Genomic DNA, 21,053 nt, shown 5'->3' on the forward strand with positions numbered 1-21,053 from the left:
GGTTTTTATTTGCATTTCTCTGATGATGAGTGAGGCTGAGCACTTTTTCATGTGTCTGTTGGCTGCCAGTATATCTTCTTTTGAGAAGTGTCTATTCATGTCTTTTGCCCACTTTGTAATGGGGCTGTTTGTTTTTTTCCTTTCACCATATTTGAGTTCCTTGTAGAGCCTAGATGTTAGGCCTTTGTCAGATATATAGTTGGCAAATATTTTCTCCCATTCTATGGACTGTCTCCCTGCTCTCTTGATGGTTTCTTTTGCTTTGCAGAAGCTCATCAGTTTGATGAGGTCCTACTTGTCTATCTTATTTCTTATGGTATGGGTACTTAGGGTTCTGATCAGGAATTGGTTGCCAGGAAAACTCCTTTTAATAACCTATCTTAAAAGTTTTTCTTACTCTAGGGTGCACTGGCTCACGCCTGTAATCCCAATACTTTGGGAAACTGAAACAGGAGGATTGTTTGAGCCCAGAAGTTTAAGACCAGCCAAGGCAACATAGCAAGACCTTGTCTCTAAAAAAAATTAGCCAGGCATGGTGGTGTATGCCTGTAGTCCCAGCTACTCAGGAGGCTAGAGTGGAAGGTTCACCTTAGCTTAGGAGGTCAAGGCTGCAGTGAGCTATAATTGTGCCATTGCACCACACTAGCCTGGGTGACAGAATGAGACCCTGACTAAAAAATACAAAATAGTTTTTCTTACTCTAAATCAACATGGACATATATACATAAGCATTGTTTACCTTGGTTTTGACACTTGGATTTTTAAGGAAAAGATCTGTATATCCATGTGCACCTCCAGAGTATTTATGTAGGTATTTGTAATTACTTTAAAAATCCTCTTTGCATGCATTTCATTACTAAGTATTATTATAGTTATTCACTGAGGAGAATTTAGAGGTACTTGTACCATTTTCTACAAAATGATATGCCATAATTCCAGTGTTCTATCTTAGATGACCGAGTGCTCATTTAGTTCTGTTTAGAGATCATTAAGAAATCATAGGTAAGAACTACTGAATTTTTAAACAGTGTTTAGTAAATAATGACAAATATTGAATAAATGTATTATAAAATCTTTATATCTAAGAAAGGTAATATTAAACAACTCATATTAAAAATTTTGGCAGCTAAATAACGTTTCAGGAGATGGATCTATTGCATTGATAATTTGCATATTTGAATTGCAAAAAGCCCTTCAACTTAATGAGTACAGTCCTTTTTCACTTAAGTGTCCTATAAAAACCAAAAGGTTTTCAAGCCAAATGATTTCTGTTTAGAATTCTGTTCAAAAAATACTTCTCAAAGCATAAAGTTTTGAATTACATATCCTTGTAAAGGCTGATTTTTAAAAGTTAACCCTTTAAAAAATTAAGACTCCAGGACTTAAAGGTATTGTTATTCTACTTCAACTTTGCTGATGAGTGGGAATCTTTTAATCAAGAATATTACAAGTGGGCATTTACATCTCTCATTGTCATTAACATACTAAAAGGTGTACGCTTTTTACACTGCATCTCAGAGCCTTATATGTCTGTAAAAAAGATATTGTTCTACAAGTAAGACCAAAAGATTACCTTAAAATGGATAAACTTTCATTAGTGTGATATCTTAGTTTTAATGCTATAGCATTGTGCTCTTTAATATTCACTAATGATGTGGACTGATTAGCTTTCTGTTACTATAGATTGGTTTTCATTTTAGAGTTTCATGTGAAAGGAATCACACAGTATGTCCTCATTTTTTTTTAGTCTGGCTTTTTTTAACCTTTTTTACTCTGCATAATTGCTTTTAGAGTCATTTATTTTGTTGTGTGTATGAACAGTTTATTCTTTTTATTGCTGAGTAGTATTTCACTGTACAGATATGACACAATTTGTTTTATCCGTTCATCTAATGATGAATATTTGAATTGCTTTCTGTTTTGGCTATTTTATTTTATTTATTTATTTTGAGTTGGAGTGTCACTCTGTCGCCCAGACTGGAGTGCAGTGGCCGCTCCTGGCCACCGCAGCCTCGCCTGCTGGGCTCCGGCAATCCTTCCACCTCAGCCTTCCGAGTAGCCGGAATTACAGGCATGCGCTACCACGCCCGGCTGATTTTTTGATTTATTGTAGAGATGAGGTCTCGCTGCCCAGGTGGGTCTCAAACCCGCGGGCTCAGGCAATCCACTCACCTCAGCCTCCCAAAGGCGCGGGATTACAGGCTGAGCCACCGAGCCCAGCTTGTTTTGGCTATTTTAAATAAAGCTGAGGTTTTTAGCTATTATAAATAAAGCTTCTATAAACATCAAGTGTGTTTTTAAAATTATCTTATTTTTCAATTTTCACCACTTCCTAGCAGTCATGGCTTTTAACTTTTATCATACAACAGTGTTTTTATATACCTTCCCCAACAATTTGGTAATTAGGGAAGACTATGAAAATACTTAACTTTAAACCCATTTCTTGCACTTTAACCATTCTACTCATTAGAGGTATGGATTATAGGAAATAAAAGATCTTGTCTTGAATTTTGAAATCTGATTAGCCTCACCAGAATTATCTTACCTTTTATGATAACTCCAAGTAAAATTTTAAATGTAACTGAATTGAAACTTCTAGTCCTTAATTAACCACAGAGCTCATGCAAATACTTTCCTTACTATAATGATGTTGTGATGAATAGTTTCTAAAGAATAAGTGTTTCCTAATGACCATATTTTATTTCCATAAATGAATGTGGCATTTGAAGTCTATCATATTATCAAATTTTTTCTAAACAAGAAAATAGAGAAAAGATCCCATAAAATACCATACTTAACAAAAAATGTAGACACATAATCTAACTTGTGTTTTTTATTATTGAAAAACTTTTTGCTACTCCTGTTTTTATAATTAAGAAAAAAAATCTCATAACTTTGTTGAATGACTTTTAAAAGGAATGTTTTATATGTAATAACATTTCAACTGCTTAAAAAAATTTTCCATGAGGTCTCCATTTTTAAAGAAAAATATACAAAGCCCCAAATTTGCTGTCCCTTCCCCCTTCCTTATCCTTGACAGTAGGCATGCTTACATGTATGTGTATGTGTGTGAACATGCATACACTGTGACAGATATATCTATTGAAAACATCTTTCTAAGGCAATAAGCACTATCTGTTTATGATATAATTGCATTACATTTACAGTTTACTAAGAATAGAATTTTAAGTTTTAGGCAATTTCATTTAAAGTGACATTTCTTTACCTTGATGTCAAATATATAGCCTTGATATAAATACACGAGCATTTCTATTGATGTTTTTTCTTAAAAAACTAATCTTATTATACAACTTTTAATTCCTTACTGAGAATTTTTATTATAGACTGGAAAAGGGAGAATATGATTCCTTTCCTAGTAGATTCCTACATATTCAAGAATTAACTGCTTTTAAGTATATGATCTTCTTATGTTGGGTTATTGATTTATGATTTGGATGATACCTTCCAGATTCTTTATTGTCTCTTAAAGTTAATGTGATTGAATGCCTTTTGATCTTCTGTGACTATTAATTTTCTAATTAAAATTATAATGAATTTTGTATAGTATCTAAATAGAAACTAATTTTGGTCTTTTCTTTTTTACTTCTTTATCAATAGAAAGCTTTATTTGCCAGGCTAAAAGATTAAGCTGACATTATGATTTAGGCTAAACAAAAAACTAATACCATTTTTTTTCTTTCAGATCTCTATAAAAATGGACTCCAAAGAGCTAACTTTGTACCATTCATAGCTGTCCTAAAGGTAAAAAAAAAAAAATTACAATATGTTCACTGACTAAGATCATATTGCTTGATAATCAGGTGATTCACTAGGATTGCCTATGTCTTGCATTCAAACTGAATTTATTCTGATAGTTAGAAAGTAATAGTCAAAGACACTAAAGGTGAAAAGAATCTTTTTAAAACATAGTATTCATCCAAGAGTACACTAGAAAAATGGCAAAATATAGTCTAAATTATTTTCTAACCGAAACATTTGATAGTTTGCATTTTATAAATTTTAATTTGAGGTTTGCTCATAAATATTATAGTGAAATGTTTAAACTTATACATTTATTTCTGAAAAAAATGTTTAATGTTCCCTGTTTCCTTCAGGTTAATGGCCATTAATAACATGTTTTCCCAGCTATTAAAGTTGCTATTCTAGAATAGCATTATTACAAAAATATTCTAATATATTTAAATGTGATTGCCATCAAGTTATCATGAAATTATGTCAAGTTGAGGCACATAAATAGTTTAAATATTTGTGTGTATCATCACTGCATAGAGTTTAAAATAGTCTTCATTACAATATGATTAAGAATAAAATAGTCTTCTTTTTTACTGTTAATTTTAAGTAATTTTTACATGATTATTTAATAATTCCACATTCTACCAATATTTATTGAGAACCTACTAGGTGCAAAGTGCTACATTAGGCATAATGGATAATATAATTATGAAGTAAGCTGTTTCTTGTAAGTTATTTATAATTCATTTGAGGATATAAGATATACACAAATGTCTATAACAGAAAGCAAAATATGCCAAAATATAATTCCCATAATTTTAGGTAAATAATTTATCCCCTTCCCTAGCAATGTATCTGAAAAAAAGGATAAAGTATTTTTTTTTAAACCCATAAAACCTTAAAAATTTATACCAAGAAGGAGGAGTTTTAATATTTTGTCTTCAGATATTCTGAGGACATAATCAGACAATCTTTTTGACATGTATGTTAGTTTAAATTATCGTTAGTGCCAAACTCTATTCCCTGTGCTGTACTTAAGAAAATTCAAACATCTGTTTCCTTGACCAATTTTAGGTTCCCAAGGATTTTAATTTCTCTGAGCTATTTATAGCTGTAGGAAAAGTACTTTTGGAAGATTTATGCTGTTAGTAATTTGTTTCACGTTATATTCATTTGGTGAGAATGTAGACTCGCCGTGTTTTTGCCCTGTTAGGAATCCGATGTAATATGATGTACAAGATACCAAAATATAAACAGGGATACTAAGAAAAATAGATGCTAAAAATAGTGTCTTCATATAGCACAAAATGCACAAAATATAAAAAGAGAAAGCTCGCAGAATGAAACAAGTTAAGAGGCTCTCAGGGAACTTTGTAGCTGTACTTTTCTTTCTTTCTTTATTTTATCCCAGACATTTTTTGTTTGTTTGTTTCTTTGGCCAGTAATTTGCCATACTTCATAATATAATAGCAGTACTAATAGGCAACTAAATTGGCCAGATTGAATTGAATTTCCTTCCCCTTATCCAGTCTTAATTTTTTTTTTGAAGGGGAAGGAGAACTAGGGATGAATAATATATAATTTGAATTTGAACATGAACTGAAGTTCCCAAGAAACTAAATACCAGAATGGATGAGAACTTTTTTTCTTTTTCCAGAGACAAGATCTTGCTGTCACTCAGACCAGAGTGCTGTGGTGTGATCATAGCTCACTGCAGCTCTGACTCCTGGGCTCAAGTAATCCTCCCACCTCAGCCTCCCAGTAGCTGGGACTGTAAGCGCGGGTCACCATGCTGGCTAATTTTTTAATTTTTTGTGGAGACAGTGTCTCACTATGCTGTCCAGACTGGCGTCAAACTCCTGGCATCAAGTGATCCTCTTGCCTTGGCCTCCCAGAACTCTGGGATTATAGGCATGAGCCATGATTCCTGGACAAAAAGATCTAAATGTCAATTTTTTCAACCTGAGAAAGCAGATTAAAAAAAAGGATAAAGCAACCCCTTTGGGCCCCCTCCCACTGTGGGAGGTTTTCTGTCCTCTCAAAAAATCCTGCTTTCAGAAAAAAAAAAAAAAGGATAAAATGTCTAATTTATTCAAGGACCATTTCGTATCTAGCAAAACATCAGCCCAATGAAATAAAAACTAGACCTGGTTTCTCCAGGGCATTTCACTTCCAAGAGATGAAGTTTCTCTTGTAAGGAAAGATTGTTCCATATTAACTTAAATGACATTTTCCTGTTCACAGATGCTAGTGTTCTGCTTCATGTTGGCTCACCTGAGAAAAATGTATAGCAGAAGTAAATCTTAAAACATAGAATCTTAGTTTAATAAAAAGAGATTATGAACATATAGCTGGGTGCGGTGGCTCATGCCTGTAATCCCAGCACTTTGGGAGGCCGAGGCAAGAAGGTTACCTGAGTCCAGCCAGTTTGAGACCAGCCTGGGCAACTCAGTAAGACCTCTTCTCTACAATAAGTCAAAAAATTAGAGGGATGTGGTGGTGCGCACTTGTAATTCCAGCTACTTGGAAGACTGAGAAAGAAGGATTGCCTGAGCCCAGCGGTTTGAGGCTGTGGTGGCCATGAGCGTGCCACTAAACTCCAGCCTGGGCAACAGAGTGAGACTTTGACTCAAAAAATAAAAATAAAAAACCACACTGACATTTATTGAAGGAAAAATACATTGTAAAATACATTATTTAATTGTTCTCTATAAATCAAATGATGAGTTTGTAATCACCACAGAAGCTTGTGATTTGTTGCTTGGGGTATTGAAAAATAACAAATATTTATATGAGGTTTTAATAAATAATGATATTTTCATAAGATAGAAGAAATAGCTGAAAAGGACTAATATGCTATTAAAAGCCATGGATCCGTCAACAAATAAATAAAATATGGTATATCTATATAATGGAATATTATGTTGCCATGAAGAGGAATGAAGTTATGATACATGCTATAACACAGATAAACCTTGAAAAAATTATGCTAAGACACAAAAGGACAAATATTTTATGATCCAATTATATGAGGTACCTAGAAAAGACAAATTTATAGAGAGAGACAGAAAGTAGGACAGATGTTAGCAGCATACAGGAAGAAGGAGGGATGGGTAAAATTAGTTAGTGGGCGCAGTGTTTCTGTTTGCAATGGTGAACAAGTTCTGGAGGTGAATAAGGGTGATGGTTGTATATCATCATTGATGGTACCTAGTGCTACTGACTTGTGCACTTGAAAATAGTTAAAATGGTAAATTTTATGACATGTATATTTTATCACAATTTTTTTAAAAAACGAAAGAGAAAATAAGCCTTAGGACTGGTGAGTGCATAGAAAATACTCAGATATATTTTTGCTAGGAAGACTTCCTAGACCAACCCCTTGTAGCAAAGCAAAGCAGAGCAAAGCAAAATCAAACCAACTCTTACTTTAATCTCCACTCTTTTTTAAACAGAAAAGTTCCTGTTATGTTCTTTTTTTTTTTTGAGTTGGAGTCTCACTCTGTTGCCCAGACTGGAGTGTGGTGGCCGCTCCTGGCCACCGCAGCCTTTACCTGCTGGGCTCTGGCAATCCTTCCGCCTCAGCCTTCCAAGTAGCTGGAATTACAGGCATGCACTACCACGCCTGGCTGATTTTTTGATTTATTGTAGAGATGAGGTCTCGCTGCCCAGACGGGTCTCAAACCCGCGGGCTCAGGCAATTCACTCACCTCAACCTCCCAAAGGCGCGGGGATTACAGGCTGAGCCACCAAGCCCGGCTCTTGTTATGTTCTTATTTGTACATTCCTTGAGTTTATTTTGCTATTCTTTTTCTAATTTATTGAGATTAATTTTTATCTCATTCTACCTAAGTGCATTTAAGGTTATATATTTCCCTCTAAAAACTGCTTTAATTACTTCGATACAGTTTTGATAGTATTTTCATTATCATTATGTTTGAAATATTCCCTAGTTTTTGTTGTAATTTCTTTAGCCATGGGCTAGAAGTATGCTTCTTTATTTCTAAACATCTGAGGATTTTCTACTTATCCTTTTGTTATTGTTTTCTTAGCAAATGCTTGATTGCATTGTGGTCAGAGAATATACTCTGTGTGACTTCAATCTTTCCAATTTGTTGAAACTTGCTTTATGGCCCAACATGTGGACACTTTTTGAAAATGTTTTTTGTATTCTTTAAGATGGTGAGTGCTCTTCAGTTGTATATTGTTGTGTAGATTTGTTAATTCTGCTGTTCAAATCTTTATTTTATATTTTTTATGTCAATTCCTGAGAGGCTTGTGGGAAATATGTTCCACTGTGATTGTGAATTAGTCTATTTCTCTTGTAATTCTGTCATTGGCCTGACATATCTGGAGGCTATACATTGCACACAAATTTAAAACAAATAAATATTGCTTGTGAATGGAACTTTTAAAAATCATTAAGCAGTAATGTTCCTTTGTTTCAAGCTTGTTATTCTTAATTACCTTTTGAAGTACTTTTATCATGGCTGCTTTATAATTTCTATCAGATAATTCTAACATCTCTGCCACCTTGATATTGTCATCTATTGATTGTCTTTTTGCATTCTGTTTGAGATCTTCCTTAATTTTGGTATGAGTGACTTTCCACTGAAACTTGGACATTTTCATAACTTGTCATAGGACTTTGGATCTTTAAAAAATTGCATTCTTATTATAGTAAAATATTAATATACATAAAAATTTTATTATTTTAATCATTTTAAATGTACAGTTCAGTGGCGTTAAGCATATTCACATTGTTGTGCAAACATCACTTCCAGAAGTTTTCATCTTGCCTAGCTTGGTACTCCTTCAATGATGACACCCATGCTCCCCCTCCCAGCTCCTGGGCCCACCCTTCCATTATCTGCCTCTATGGGTTTTTCTTTTCTAGGTACCTCATGTAAGTGGAATTATGTAATGTGTATCCTTTTCTCTCTGGCTTATTTCACTTAGCATAATGTCTTCAAAGTTAATCCATGTTGTAGCATGTCAGAATTCTGTTCTGTTTTATGGAATAGCAATGTTCCATTGTATGCACATGCCACATTTTGTTTATTTATTCATCTGTCAATCTGTTAACATTTGTGTTGTTTCCATCTTTTGCCTGTTATGAATATTGATGCTATGAACATATATGTACAAGTATCTGTTCTGAGGCCCTGCTTTCCATGAGTTTGTGTATATACCCAGAACTGGAATTGCTGGATCTTATGGTAATTATATGTTTCGTTTTTTGAGGAATAGCCATACTGCTTTCCATAGTGACTGTGCCATTTTTCATTTCCTACCAACGATGCCCAAGGCTTCGAACTTCTCTGCATTCTCACCAACACTTTTCTCTTTTCCTTTCTTTTTTTTTTGTAACGTAATAGTTGTCCTAATGGGTGTGAAATGGTATCTCATTGTGGTTTTGATTGGCATTTCCCAAATGATTAGTGATGTTGAATATTTTTTCATGTGCTTAATTTCAATCTGTTTATCTTCTCTCTTATTTATTTATGTATTGATTGATTAATTGACTGACTGAGTCAGGGTCTTACTCTGTCATCCACGCTGGAGTGCAGTGGCACAATCATGGCTCACCACAACCTTTACCTTCTGGGCTCAGGTGATTCCTCTGCCTTAGCCTCCCAAGTAAGTGGGACTACAGATGTGCATCACAAAGCCCAGCTAATTTTTTGAGTTTTGTAGAGACAAGGTCTTGCTATGTTGCCCAGACTGGTCTTGAACTCCTGGGCTCAAGCAATCCTCTCACCTCAGCCTCCCAAAATGCTGGAATCACAGGCGTGAGCCATTGCACCTGGCTGTCACTCTCTTTTTAAAAATCAGGCAACATCTCATTGTAGTATAAAGTAGAACGAGTGTTCTCCTGTTTATCTTCTTTGTGGATTTTATTTAAATTTTCTGCTTTTTTGGGACATTTTCCTGGCAGAAGAAGAGGAGGCACTGCTTCCTTTGCTACCAGATGTAGGTAGAAATCCAGGTTCCCTATTCAGCCTCCATTGGCAACTGAGGTGTGTAGAGGCTATGCTCCTTGCTACCTGTTCCTGCTGAAAAGGTGGCTGTAACACCCCATATGATCTTCCCTGATAGGGGGGAGCTCATTACTGGCTGGCTGGGATAGGGAGTGCCAGCTCCTGCTTGGCCTCTCTGGCATCACCCTGGCAGTGGTGTTGGGAGTCCTCAGCATAACCTGTGAGGCTGACATTCCAAGCTCCGCCCAGCCTTTGCTGGCATGAGTGACAGGTGGAGCTACTGTTTTTTCTCTGTGGCATTTGCTTCAGGGAAACAGTTACTGCCTGAACAGTTCCCTTTTGTTAGGTTGCCCTTTTTCTGGTCCTTTGACTAAAGAGAGCAGACTTTTTCTTTCTTTCTTTCTTTCTTTGAGTTGGAGTCTCATCTGTCGGCCAGGCAGCCTTGACCTGCTGGGCTCAGATGATCCTTCTACCTCAGCCTTCCAAGTAGCTAGAACCACAGGTGTGCACCATCATTTTTGATTTATTGTAGAGATGAGGTCTCGCCAAATTGCCCAGGCTGGTCTCAAACCCTTGGGCTCAGGCGATCCTCTCGCCTCAGCCTCCTAAAGTGCTGAGATGACAGGTGTGAGCCACTGCACCCAGTTAAAGAGAGTGGACTTGTGTTGGCACCTCATGTGTTGGCGTCCATTGGCATTTCTGGGTTGCTGGCTTCTTCACCTCCAAGTCTGGTATTACATGTGTCTAAAACAAAGTCCCCCATCCTGGGGAACTCCCCATCCTGCTGTTCCTCAGGTCTTGAACAGGTCTAGCTGTTCTTTCTTCTTCCTTCCACTTTTCAGGGTCTTACTACGGTTGTTCTCTGTATAATTTTCAGGGTTTTACATTGTACATGGCAGGAGGAATAGGAAAGGATACGTCTCTCTCTTCCCAGAAGCAGAAGTCAGTCCATGAAAAGTCCTTGATGCTAATTCCATCATCTCTGTCATTTCTGGTTTTGTTTCTATGGTCTGATTTGTTTTCTCCTGGTTTCCTACTTCTTGGCAAGCCAAGTAATTGACAATTAGATGCTGCACATCGTGATTTTTACATCGAGTCTCTCTTACTTCCTTTAAGGTGGATGAGTTTTATTTTGGCAGGTGGTTAAGTTTCCTGCAGATCAGCTTGGTCCTTTTGAGGCTTCTTTTAAGGGTATACTGGGAATAGCTGGATCAGCCATGGCTCTAGTCCATGTTAGCCTTTCTTCTAGGCTGTGACCCTACTCTACTGAACTCCCGCTGGTGTTCATTGACATATTTCCTCTCTGGCTGTTCAGAATGCTTATATCACCCAGTTTTGTGTGGAGGTCCTTTGCCCAATCTTGTGAAGTTTCACCCTAGGCACGTGCCACTTCATATGGCATTCCTTATGCAGGTATCTGGAGCTGTTTTTTTTTTTTTCCTAGCTTCTTCCTGCACTGAACTCTACTGTGCAAATTTCAACTACTTCTGCTTCCCGAAAGTCTGATGATGGTCTTCCCAACTCATTTAGATTGTTCTGCTACAGTCTAGAAATTGCCTCTAGGTAGATAGGAAGTCAGGGAAAATAGCCAGCTTGCTTGCCCGATTTGTTTCTCGTATCTCTGGGATTGCTATCTTTGCTACTCATTGTGTAATGTCTGATATCAGCAGTTTCACATGTTTTGTCCAGTGTTTTAGCGATTTATTGCAGGAGGACAAAATCTAGCTTGACCTACTCTGCCTTGGCCTAAAGCACAAGTCTCTTTTTTAGCTTTTAATTACAAAGAAAAAGGCCAGATTTTATTTTGTAATTTAGGAACTCAGAGCCATGTTTTATCATAGATAGAAAAATATAGGCAGGATAACTTTTTTTTTTTTTTTTTTGAGTTGGAGTCTCACTCTGTTGCCCAGACTGGAGTGCAGTGGCCGCTCCTGGCCACCACAGCCTCGAACTGCTGGGCTCCGGTGATCCTTCCGCCTCAGCCTTCCAAGTAGCCAGAATTACAGGCATGCACTACCATGCCCGGCTGATTTTTTGATTTATTGTAGAGATGAGGTCTCACTGCCCAGGTGGGTCTCGAACCCGCGGGCTCAGGCAATCCACTCACCGCAGCCTCCCAAAGTGCTGGGATTACAGGCTGAGCCACCAAGCCCGGTTAGGATAACTATTAAAAAGTAGTAATGGCACAGAGATTCTGTTTCATCTTTTACATGCTTAGAAGAACAGTTAAGTAAATGGTGATATAGTCACATGAGGGTATATAACAGTTATTTGGAACGATATTTCCAAAAACTTTTGATAATAATGCTCATAGATAATGTGAATGGAAAAGTATAATGCAAGAGTATATCTATTTCAACTATGAAAATAATACACATGCATGGAAAGATACTGGAAAGAAATATCCTAAAATGTTAATAGAACTTATTTCTGAATATTACGATAATAGGTAATTTTGATTTTCTCCTTTAAACTTTTCTAAGGTTTATGAAATTATCTTGTATTTTTTTACCCCATCCCCATCTTTTATTATGTTTATAATAAAAACAAATTTTTTTTTTTGAGTTGGAATCTCTCTCTGTTGCCCAGGCTGGAGTGCAGTAGCATGCTCATAGCTACTGCAGCTTCAACCTGTTGGGCTCAGATGATCCTTCCACCTCAACCTTTCAAGTAGCTGGAACTAAAGGTGTGTGCCACCACACCCAGCTAGGTTTTTTTTTTTTTTTTCATTCATTGTAGAGACAAGCTCTCACCAAGTTGCCCAGGCTAGTCTGAACTCCAGGGATCAGGCAATCCTCTCGCCTCCCCTTCCCAAAGTGTTGGGATTACAGGCATCAGCCACTGCGCCCGGCCCATAACAACAATTTTTAATAGGTAAATTTTGCCCACTCTTCTTAGGAAATCAGTTGTCCTGGATAGGACTACCCACATTCAAAGTTGAGAAATCAGCAACAAACAAGACAGGTTGAACATGGGTCCTATCTGTAGAGGTCATTATTAAAATAAATCGTATGGCAGACATGGGATGGAAACAACAGAAGCTCATGGGGAGAGGCAGGGATGCACTAACACGATGAATATGTTTTGGAAGAAGAACTACTTCAGGAAAAGAGAGTTTTCAGATAAAACCCTCCTATGTTTTAAGATAAATTAAATAAGTCATGGTACTGATGAAATAAGAGATCAGAGATGAAATAGCTATAAAATTAGATGAAAAGTGAGTTGGCAGAGCTAAGAAAACAGCCTGAGAGTGAACTCCTTGAAAAATGAAAGGCATCTTAGAAAAGCAAATGTAGAATGAACACTGCTGAAAATAACCAGGCTTATGAAAGATCACACAAAGTGAAGCTGGAATAGTCAGAGATAAAAACTACAGAGAAAATGCTAGTTGTGGAAAACAGACAGCAGAGATCGTACGTTCACATAATTCATTTTTCTAAAGAAGCAAACACAGAGACAAAACAGAAGAAAACTTTCATAAAGTAAAGTTGAAAGTCTAGATTCAATGTGTTCATTGTATAGTTATCTAGCTCTATCAAGAATAATCCATTTTTCTGATGCATAACTGAATTTGACGATAAAAATAGAGTCTTACAATCACCCAGAAGAAAAATCAATGGGAAAAGAAATCAAGCTAGTCCTGAGGCTTGTAAACTACAAGTAGATACTATGCTATAATAAAATAGCCTTCACTATATTAAATTTTTTTAAATTGTGACATCTGGTCAGCGAGATTGTCATGTACGTCTAAACCCACAGATACTTATTTTTTGATATATGACAGTTTAGTAATTGTAGTCCTCATAAAGCTTCTGAACAAACTACTTTAGGATTTGACACTACCAGTCAAAATAACTTATAAATGGAGATATTATAGTCAGAAAAGATTGGTGATAACTGAGACGGATTAAACGTGATCTTATTCTGGTAATCAGGCAATAAATGCTTTTATCACATCATGTGAGAATTTCTGTAATTGAGGTAATTGTAGAAGCTAGAAAGTATAGCAAAAGGGCCCTGATCTACACCAGCAGTTTGAGTGGAGGAAACAGCTTATGTCAGGAGCATTTCCAAAGAGCAGATGATGTTTAAATGGAGACTTTAAAGACGAGTGGCCAGGCAAAGTGAAAAGGGCATTCGTCGTGGCGGAAAAAGCACACGGAAAAGACAGATAAGCACAAGAATTGCAAATTAAGACTCTGTTTTTAGTGATCAACTCATTGGGATTTTGATAAAATAATAAACTCACTAACCTATTATTTGAGACTTGATTTATTTAAAACTCAGATTTTGTTTTCACCCCAAATAAAAGCAAGATATGTTTTGTATTGTACTTAAGTTAAAAAAAAGTCTGGTAGTTACTTACATTCCCTTGTTTATAGAAAAAAGATGGCTACTATTATAATAACCTTGCCTGCTTCAGTGAATCTGTACTTTAACTTAAAGTTTCTTACTGACCATACGACATAGTATTCTGATTTTACTGACTTATTCTTGAAGAATTATTGCAAAGTTAATAAAACGTAGGTATTTCTTCTAAAGTGTATAGACCAATATGATCATGAAAGCATTTGTTGGTATCTACATAGCACCATTCTACAAAATTAAATGCATGTCTTAACTTCTGCACTACAGCTTTTTTTTTTTTTTTTGAGTCGCAGTCTCACTCTGTCGCACAGGCTGAAGTGCAATGGCATGCTCATGGCCACTGCAGCCTCAACCTGCTGGGTTCAGGCGGTCCTTCTGCCTCAGCCTTCCAAGGAGCTGGCACTACAGGCATGAGCCACCACACTTAGCTAATTTTTAGATTTACTGTAGAGACGAGCTCTTACCATGTTGTTCAGGTGGGTCTCGAACCCCTGAGCTCAGGCAGTCCTCACGTCTCGGCCTCCCAAAGTGCTGGTATTACAGGCTTGGGCCATCATGGCCGGCCCACTACAGTACTTCAGAGTAGCCTACGATAATCTACACCAGAGTGACCAAATCTGACCTGCTGCCTGGTTTTGTAAATCAAGTTTTATTGAACAATTTCTTGCTCTCTTTTTTTTTTTAATTGTCTATGTCTCTTTTCACAGCACAGTGGCAGAGTTGAGTAGCTACAGTGGAGATTGATGACTTTCAAAGCCTAAAATATTTACTATTTGACCCTTTACAGAAAAAGTTTGCTGATCTCAATCTATACAACAAAGGGCAAACAAATGTTTAAAATGATTTATGTAACAAGCACTTTTTCTCCCCAATAAGCTATGACTTGTTTTATGGGATGGTAATTGTGTGTCAGCATAAGATACATTAGTAGGTCTTGGAGACAGTGACATTCCAAGAGCTTGCTGGATAAATAACTGATTGAAGGGAGGAAGCTTGGTGAACCAAAAGCAAAGAGGTTTAGTATTGATTTCAAATAATTTAGTAACTTGAGAAATATCAGCTTTGTGGGATCAACTTTCTTAAAAATGTCTTCAAGTTTATACATTTACAAAGAATAACATCTGAAATGTACATTTATGGAATCATAATTATTGAACATAACCTTACTACATTGTAAACATTATTAAGAATTATTGTGGTTAAAAAGAAAAGCGGACTAGTTGGTATTTTGATCAGAAGAATAGTTTCTTAGGCTAATTTCAACTTAGCTACTGTTTTGGCTTCCTTAAAGATTGGATTGTCTGGCAAGCATTGCTAGTTTCATCTGATCAAATTTCAGCAATTCATTATATTTGAGACAAATGTTTTATATTTGGGTAAAATTCTGTCTTTCACCCCATCACTTAAACTTTCATAGATGATTTTGTTTGTTTCATTTAATAATGAGCCTTAAAAGAGATAAATGCTATTCATGTTTTAAAGTTAAAAAATTATCCATGTGAATTTCATTAACTTTCTTTTTATGATTTTCTTAATCAGTTTAATAGTATGAACAAGTCTAAAATCCCCCATGGGAAATGTTCCTATATATAATGTGTTTGCTACATTGTGATAGATTCTAATATGAGTAATTTAGCGCTTTGAGTCTCATTACAGTGACAGTTTAGCAAGCTGTCTTTTTTCTTAACTTTTTATTTTCTCCTTAAAATTACATGTTAGGTGATTAGTAGATTACTGAAATGATAACTGTAAACCAGTGAAAAATAACCAGCATGACATTCTACAGTGTAACTTTCTCTCTAATGAATTTCAGTTAGATGATGAAATCAGAGAAAAATAAGATTCTAGCATTAACTCATAAGAAATATAAAGTTTCCTTTTTCTGGTAAAGAGTTGTCCATTTGGAAAGCATCATAATCTGATTTGATTGCAAATTTGTTAGGTTAAAATATGTAACACGTAATGGTACAATACTTTATAATCTAAGGTAGTAACAGTTTTCTTATTATTATTACTGCCTTTATAATATCTGTTTAATGTTCAGGTAATGACTTCATATCTTCTCTTTGGTTGTTAATGTTTTTTTGACTGTTGTGCATTCTTTATCTAAAACTTAAATAAACAAAGCTATATATTAACCTTTCTGTTTTTGTTTCCTAAAAAACTTTATCCAAGGAAATCTTATCCTGATAATGAACTAGAATATTCCCAGTTGCAAACTTTAGAAAAATTATTTATAACACATATACAAAATGCATTGGAGTTCAGCCTTTGTCCAGCCACCTGCATTAGGATTTATAGACTTGTTAAATAAATGTACATTTGCCATTTTTTCCTGCCACGATTTTCATTTCATTGGTGAAATTGATTTGTCAGTTTTTTTCATTGTAACTTTCAATGCTAGAGCTTTTAGAGTGCTAAAGAATCAGAATCAGCCTTTGAGGTCAGTGTCAGCCTCTGCGACCTCCACTGTGTTGTCACCTGAGTCAGCCTTGTGGGGATTAACCCTTTGTTAGTGCAATAATGTCTTTACTTATGAGTTGGCTTTTTAATACTTAAGACTGAAAGAAACAGAAGACAGAACAAAAGGAGCAGACTGAACTCTTGAATTGAAAAGAGTTGTGGCTTTCACCCACAAACCATTAAAGTGTTAATTTGGATTCTGGTATTTAATATTTTACAATACAAAAATGACCATTTGACTTGTCAAATATTTCTATATTATCAAATTTTAGGCTTAACAAATTAAAGAAATCTGCCCAAGATATTTTTATACATTTTCCCATGTCATATGTGTTTGAGAACATATATTTAAGAAAATTGGCTATAGTAACAGACACTAAGCTTTATTTGTAATGGTGCTTTTGTAGGTGTCCTTAAAATTAATAAATATTTAGGATAAAAATTGTGACATGGATTTAAAATATAATTTTTGTGCATCTTCATACCAGAATGTAGACCTAGTATTAGTCTGGGTCTGACTATGGAGAAGTAATTTTGGGTGTGTGCTTTTTAAAAATTTTCTCTAATTATCTTATATAAAATGAAAATAAGGATTTACCATGAAGTAGATAACATATATTTATATTTAACTGAAATGCAGCAAGCTATTGCTTACATGTAAAATATGTACTGTTTAGGACCTGAATTCTCTTCTCTTAGAATAATAAACATTTTTTGGTTGAATCACAAGACATCAACTCTTTGATGATAAAAATAGTTTAAAGGAAGTGTGTCTTAAATATGAATTAGTTATTTGAATCATGAGATAAATTAGTTTAATTACACGTGGCAATTTTCTTGGCTAGTGATGTCATGTGAAATAAAATTCTCCGTTTCCCCTCCTTGAAAACTCAAGCCAATTAATAGAACTTTTAAGCTCTTTGTCATAGGCCACCATGGAGGTCTGCAGAGAAGAACTTTAATCCAATAAACATTTCATTTAGATCATGAAAAGAAAGCATGAGGAGAAGCTCCTATGAGAGAGGGTGTTACTATGATTCCAGCCATGAAGAGATGTGAGTAATTTGCCAAATTAACCAAGAGGTCCTCATCTTGAACGCATAAATGTGTCAAAACTAACAGAATCATTATTTAATTTGCTTGAACTCTATATTGAGGAAACTCTAAAAAGCCACAACTGTTTTCTTCAAAGCCTTCACTGTGGGGCTGGATGGACAGGGCAAAGGGAGGTTGTGAGAAATCCAGATAGCAAATCACACTGGCCGAAGCTGGTCAGAAAAGGGAATAGATAATTAGGCGTAATTAGCGTGTATGAATCGTTGTCTCTCTGCCCTTAGCTTGAATAAATTTTAAAGAAAAAACCCTAGTGGTGAAAGCCCTTTGATGTGGGAAGAGTCATTGTGGCTTGGCAGCATAAAGGCAGTGTTTTATACTTTTTACATAATGGTTGTGATACAGAAAGAGTGAATGGCCCCTGCACCCCCCTGTCTGCTTTATACCAAGGACTTTTGGATTCTCTTGAAACAAAATGCATCACAAGTTTTCAGTTGTTCATAATGAGGTAGCGGACCTCGTCAGGACTCCGAGGAAGCCATCTTTAGCTTTTGTTTAAATCTTAATCACAGGGTTTTTTTGGGTTTTTTTCTTTCTGGGAAATCTGTTTTCTTACATCAACACTTCTATTCCCTTCTGTGCTTGCATTTCCAATAAGAGGAAGGAATAATTCCCAAGAAAGCTAAATAGGAAAGTTAAATAAAAATTATCACATAAAAGATGTGTACATTTTGGTGTCGTTAGACCCCTATAAAAATGATGCTTGCCGTATTCCTTTTTGCTTTCAATTCAGTAATGTTCTAGTAAGGCTATTTTAGAGTAAACTGTATTGGAAAACATATAGGGAATATTTTTAGATTGTTTTTGGAAAGAACATATTTTCAAATTGAAATTACACAAAGTAAAATGGTATGTTGCTATTTCACAGTATAAATGGAAATCATTTTGGTTAAAAATATTATGCAGTAGATTTACTGTAAACTTAGTTTATTTGAGAGGCATAGTTGAAATATACATTTGAGATCCTAGCTCCACAATTGTCCATTTATCCTATATCCACTACTAGGAAGTCAAGAAATTATTCCTGAGAAAGCATTACATTTATTCTGAAAATTTCTGAGAGAACAGAAACAATAAATACCAAAAATGTAGTATCAATTTATTGTGGCAGCTGAATTATGTTCATTTTTGTCAATCTAAAATATTTTAAAATTAGTCCTCAGTAAAAGGAGAAAGCTATTTGAAAACTCTCAAGTAAATCAGGTGTTTCGTGGGGTAAGAGGGGCTACTAAAACAATTTGTGCACATTATCCTTAGTATCAGAATAGTATCGCTAAGGAAGTTTTATTCTTCTGGTACGTCCTCAGCCTGTCCCATCAGCACTTTGGAATTATATTTTTAAAAATCTGCCCTTCAGATCCTTAAGTGCTCAGATTTCCTTCTAATTAATATTCTTTTTAAAGATATTTTAATTATAAGACTTTCTGCAGTAGTCATTATTGATCTAGTCCTTAATGTGTGATCTGTGTATCTATTTTTGTAAGTGTTACTTTGCTTTAGCATCGTTTTATTATGTTGTTTTGATTCTGGATAGACTTCTTTCAAGCCACAGTGCTCTGAGATGCTTTTGGCTACTTAACCCATTTTGCATATTGTGCCATTTGTTGAATAAAGTAGCCTTTTATACTTGAAGTTGATTTGAACTCTGAAAGGCAACACCTGAACATCTCACAAAACTGGATAATTATGGCTGATTGTGTTTTTCAGGTATAGGTCACAGGAAATTCATTTGGGGTAAAGTACGTACAAAGCTAAGAAATATGCAGATTTTCTGTTGTAGGATTGTGTAAAAATTATTTACAGTTAATACTTGCATAAAGGTTAGAAAGGTTGATGAAGTGATATTTAGTTTTGCTTTACTATTCACTGCATGTCAGAATGTAATTATGACTGATTCATGAAACTGTCTTAGAAACGAACCATCTTTATTAAAATGCTGATCAAGATAAGAGCTGACAGTAATAAAGAATAGAACATTTTAGTCTTGTTGCTTTTGAATGATTGCTAATTACCCCAGAGGTCATGTATAGTGCTTGGTAGGATTCATTGACATTATTTCTTTTAAGTCTGCTGTTTCAACAACATCTGAGCATGAAGACACAAACTGTGTGCACGTTGAACAATAGTTTGGCCAAGTTTGTAGAGCTTCAAGCTATCTAAGAAATCTTTTCCTGCTATAACGAGTCTAGTTTTCTCTATCAAAATTATAGTATTTTAGTGGTGCTTGGTATAAAATACTCTGTATGTTTTTATAATTGACTGTCTCTATACATTCCATTTTTTAAGTTGGTGGTAAAAAGTATACAAAGGTTATTGAGACAATGTCATCTCTGAATATATACACAAGCATATACTATTAATTACAAAATGAACATTAGCACACACATTGGAATACATAAAAAGGACTTTTTAATTTATAATCAGAATATACTCTTGCTATCAGTAGTCAGTATTCAAATTGTTCTTGTTTTTATTAAATGCAAACTTTGTAATTTGTCTTTAAAGATTTGTGGAAATCCTTATAGGGCATTTCTTAGCCAATAATGATTAATAGGATTCATATATTATAAAAATATAGTTGATTAAGCTGAATAGACTCTGACATAATGTCTAAAATAACTTAAATCTTTACAATTCTTAAAACCTGAAAGTAGCAGAATGTGGAATATGAGGATATATATATGCACCTATGTATGGATATGTGTATACAAACCACACGATTACATCACAACTTTTTAGGTGGTATCCATGATGTAGCAGAGAAAACAGTGGGTTAAAGAAAGCAATCTTTGTGAGCCTGACTCTGTCACTGACTTGGGTGAGCCTCTTAAACTTGTTTTAAGTTTTACATTTTTTTACATCTTTTCATTTGTGAATGATGGGATTGGACTACAAGAATGCTGGGGCCCTTATGATGCTTATTCAAGAAGAATAAGTTTCAGAAGTTTACTTGTAAATTACTTCTTTTGAACTATAATAGACTTCTCCCTCAAGCAGTGTTCTAAATGTGGTGTTAAAGCCTTAGGCTGGCTAATCTACAAAAGCCTAATTGCCCCATGTAACTCAAATCTTATAGTGTGAAATAAAGAAGAAAAAAGCAATGTTTAGATGTCAATGTGCATTTATGAAGTGCTTGGTCACTGGGGTTACAATGATAAATAGGTACTGAGTTGAATTCTGCCATTAAGGATATTAGGATGTTCTGGTAGGAAAATAGGCAAATAATTATAACACAATATAGGAAAAAAATCATATATCAGAGATATATAAGATACGAAATAGCCGGGCTTGGTGGCTCAGCCTGTAATCCCACGCCTTTGGGAGGCTGAGGTGAGTGGATTGCCTGAGCCCGCGGGTTCGAGACCTGCCTGGGCA

At 35.3% G+C, this 21,053-nt stretch overlaps 1 protein-coding gene across 2 annotated transcripts in view; it reads left to right on the top strand.

Moving 5' to 3' along the window:
- The window catches only part of AFG1L (AFG1 like ATPase), a 212,836-nt gene that overhangs the window by 98,480 nt on the left and 93,303 nt on the right, over window positions 1-21,053 (top strand). For both annotated transcript variants that reach the window (XM_008064891.1, XM_021715972.1), the window contains exon 7: window positions 3,704-3,762. In XM_008064891.1, coding sequence (XP_008063082.1) covers window positions 3,704-3,762 — 59 coding nt within the window. The remainder of the gene's footprint in view (window positions 1-3,703; window positions 3,763-21,053) is intronic.

Source organism: Carlito syrichta, unplaced genomic scaffold, assembly GCF_000164805.1.
Source record: "Carlito syrichta isolate Samal-C Ts95f unplaced genomic scaffold, Tarsius_syrichta-2.0.1 Scaffold308099, whole genome shotgun sequence".
Taxonomy (NCBI): domain Eukaryota; kingdom Metazoa; phylum Chordata; class Mammalia; order Primates; family Tarsiidae; genus Carlito; species Carlito syrichta.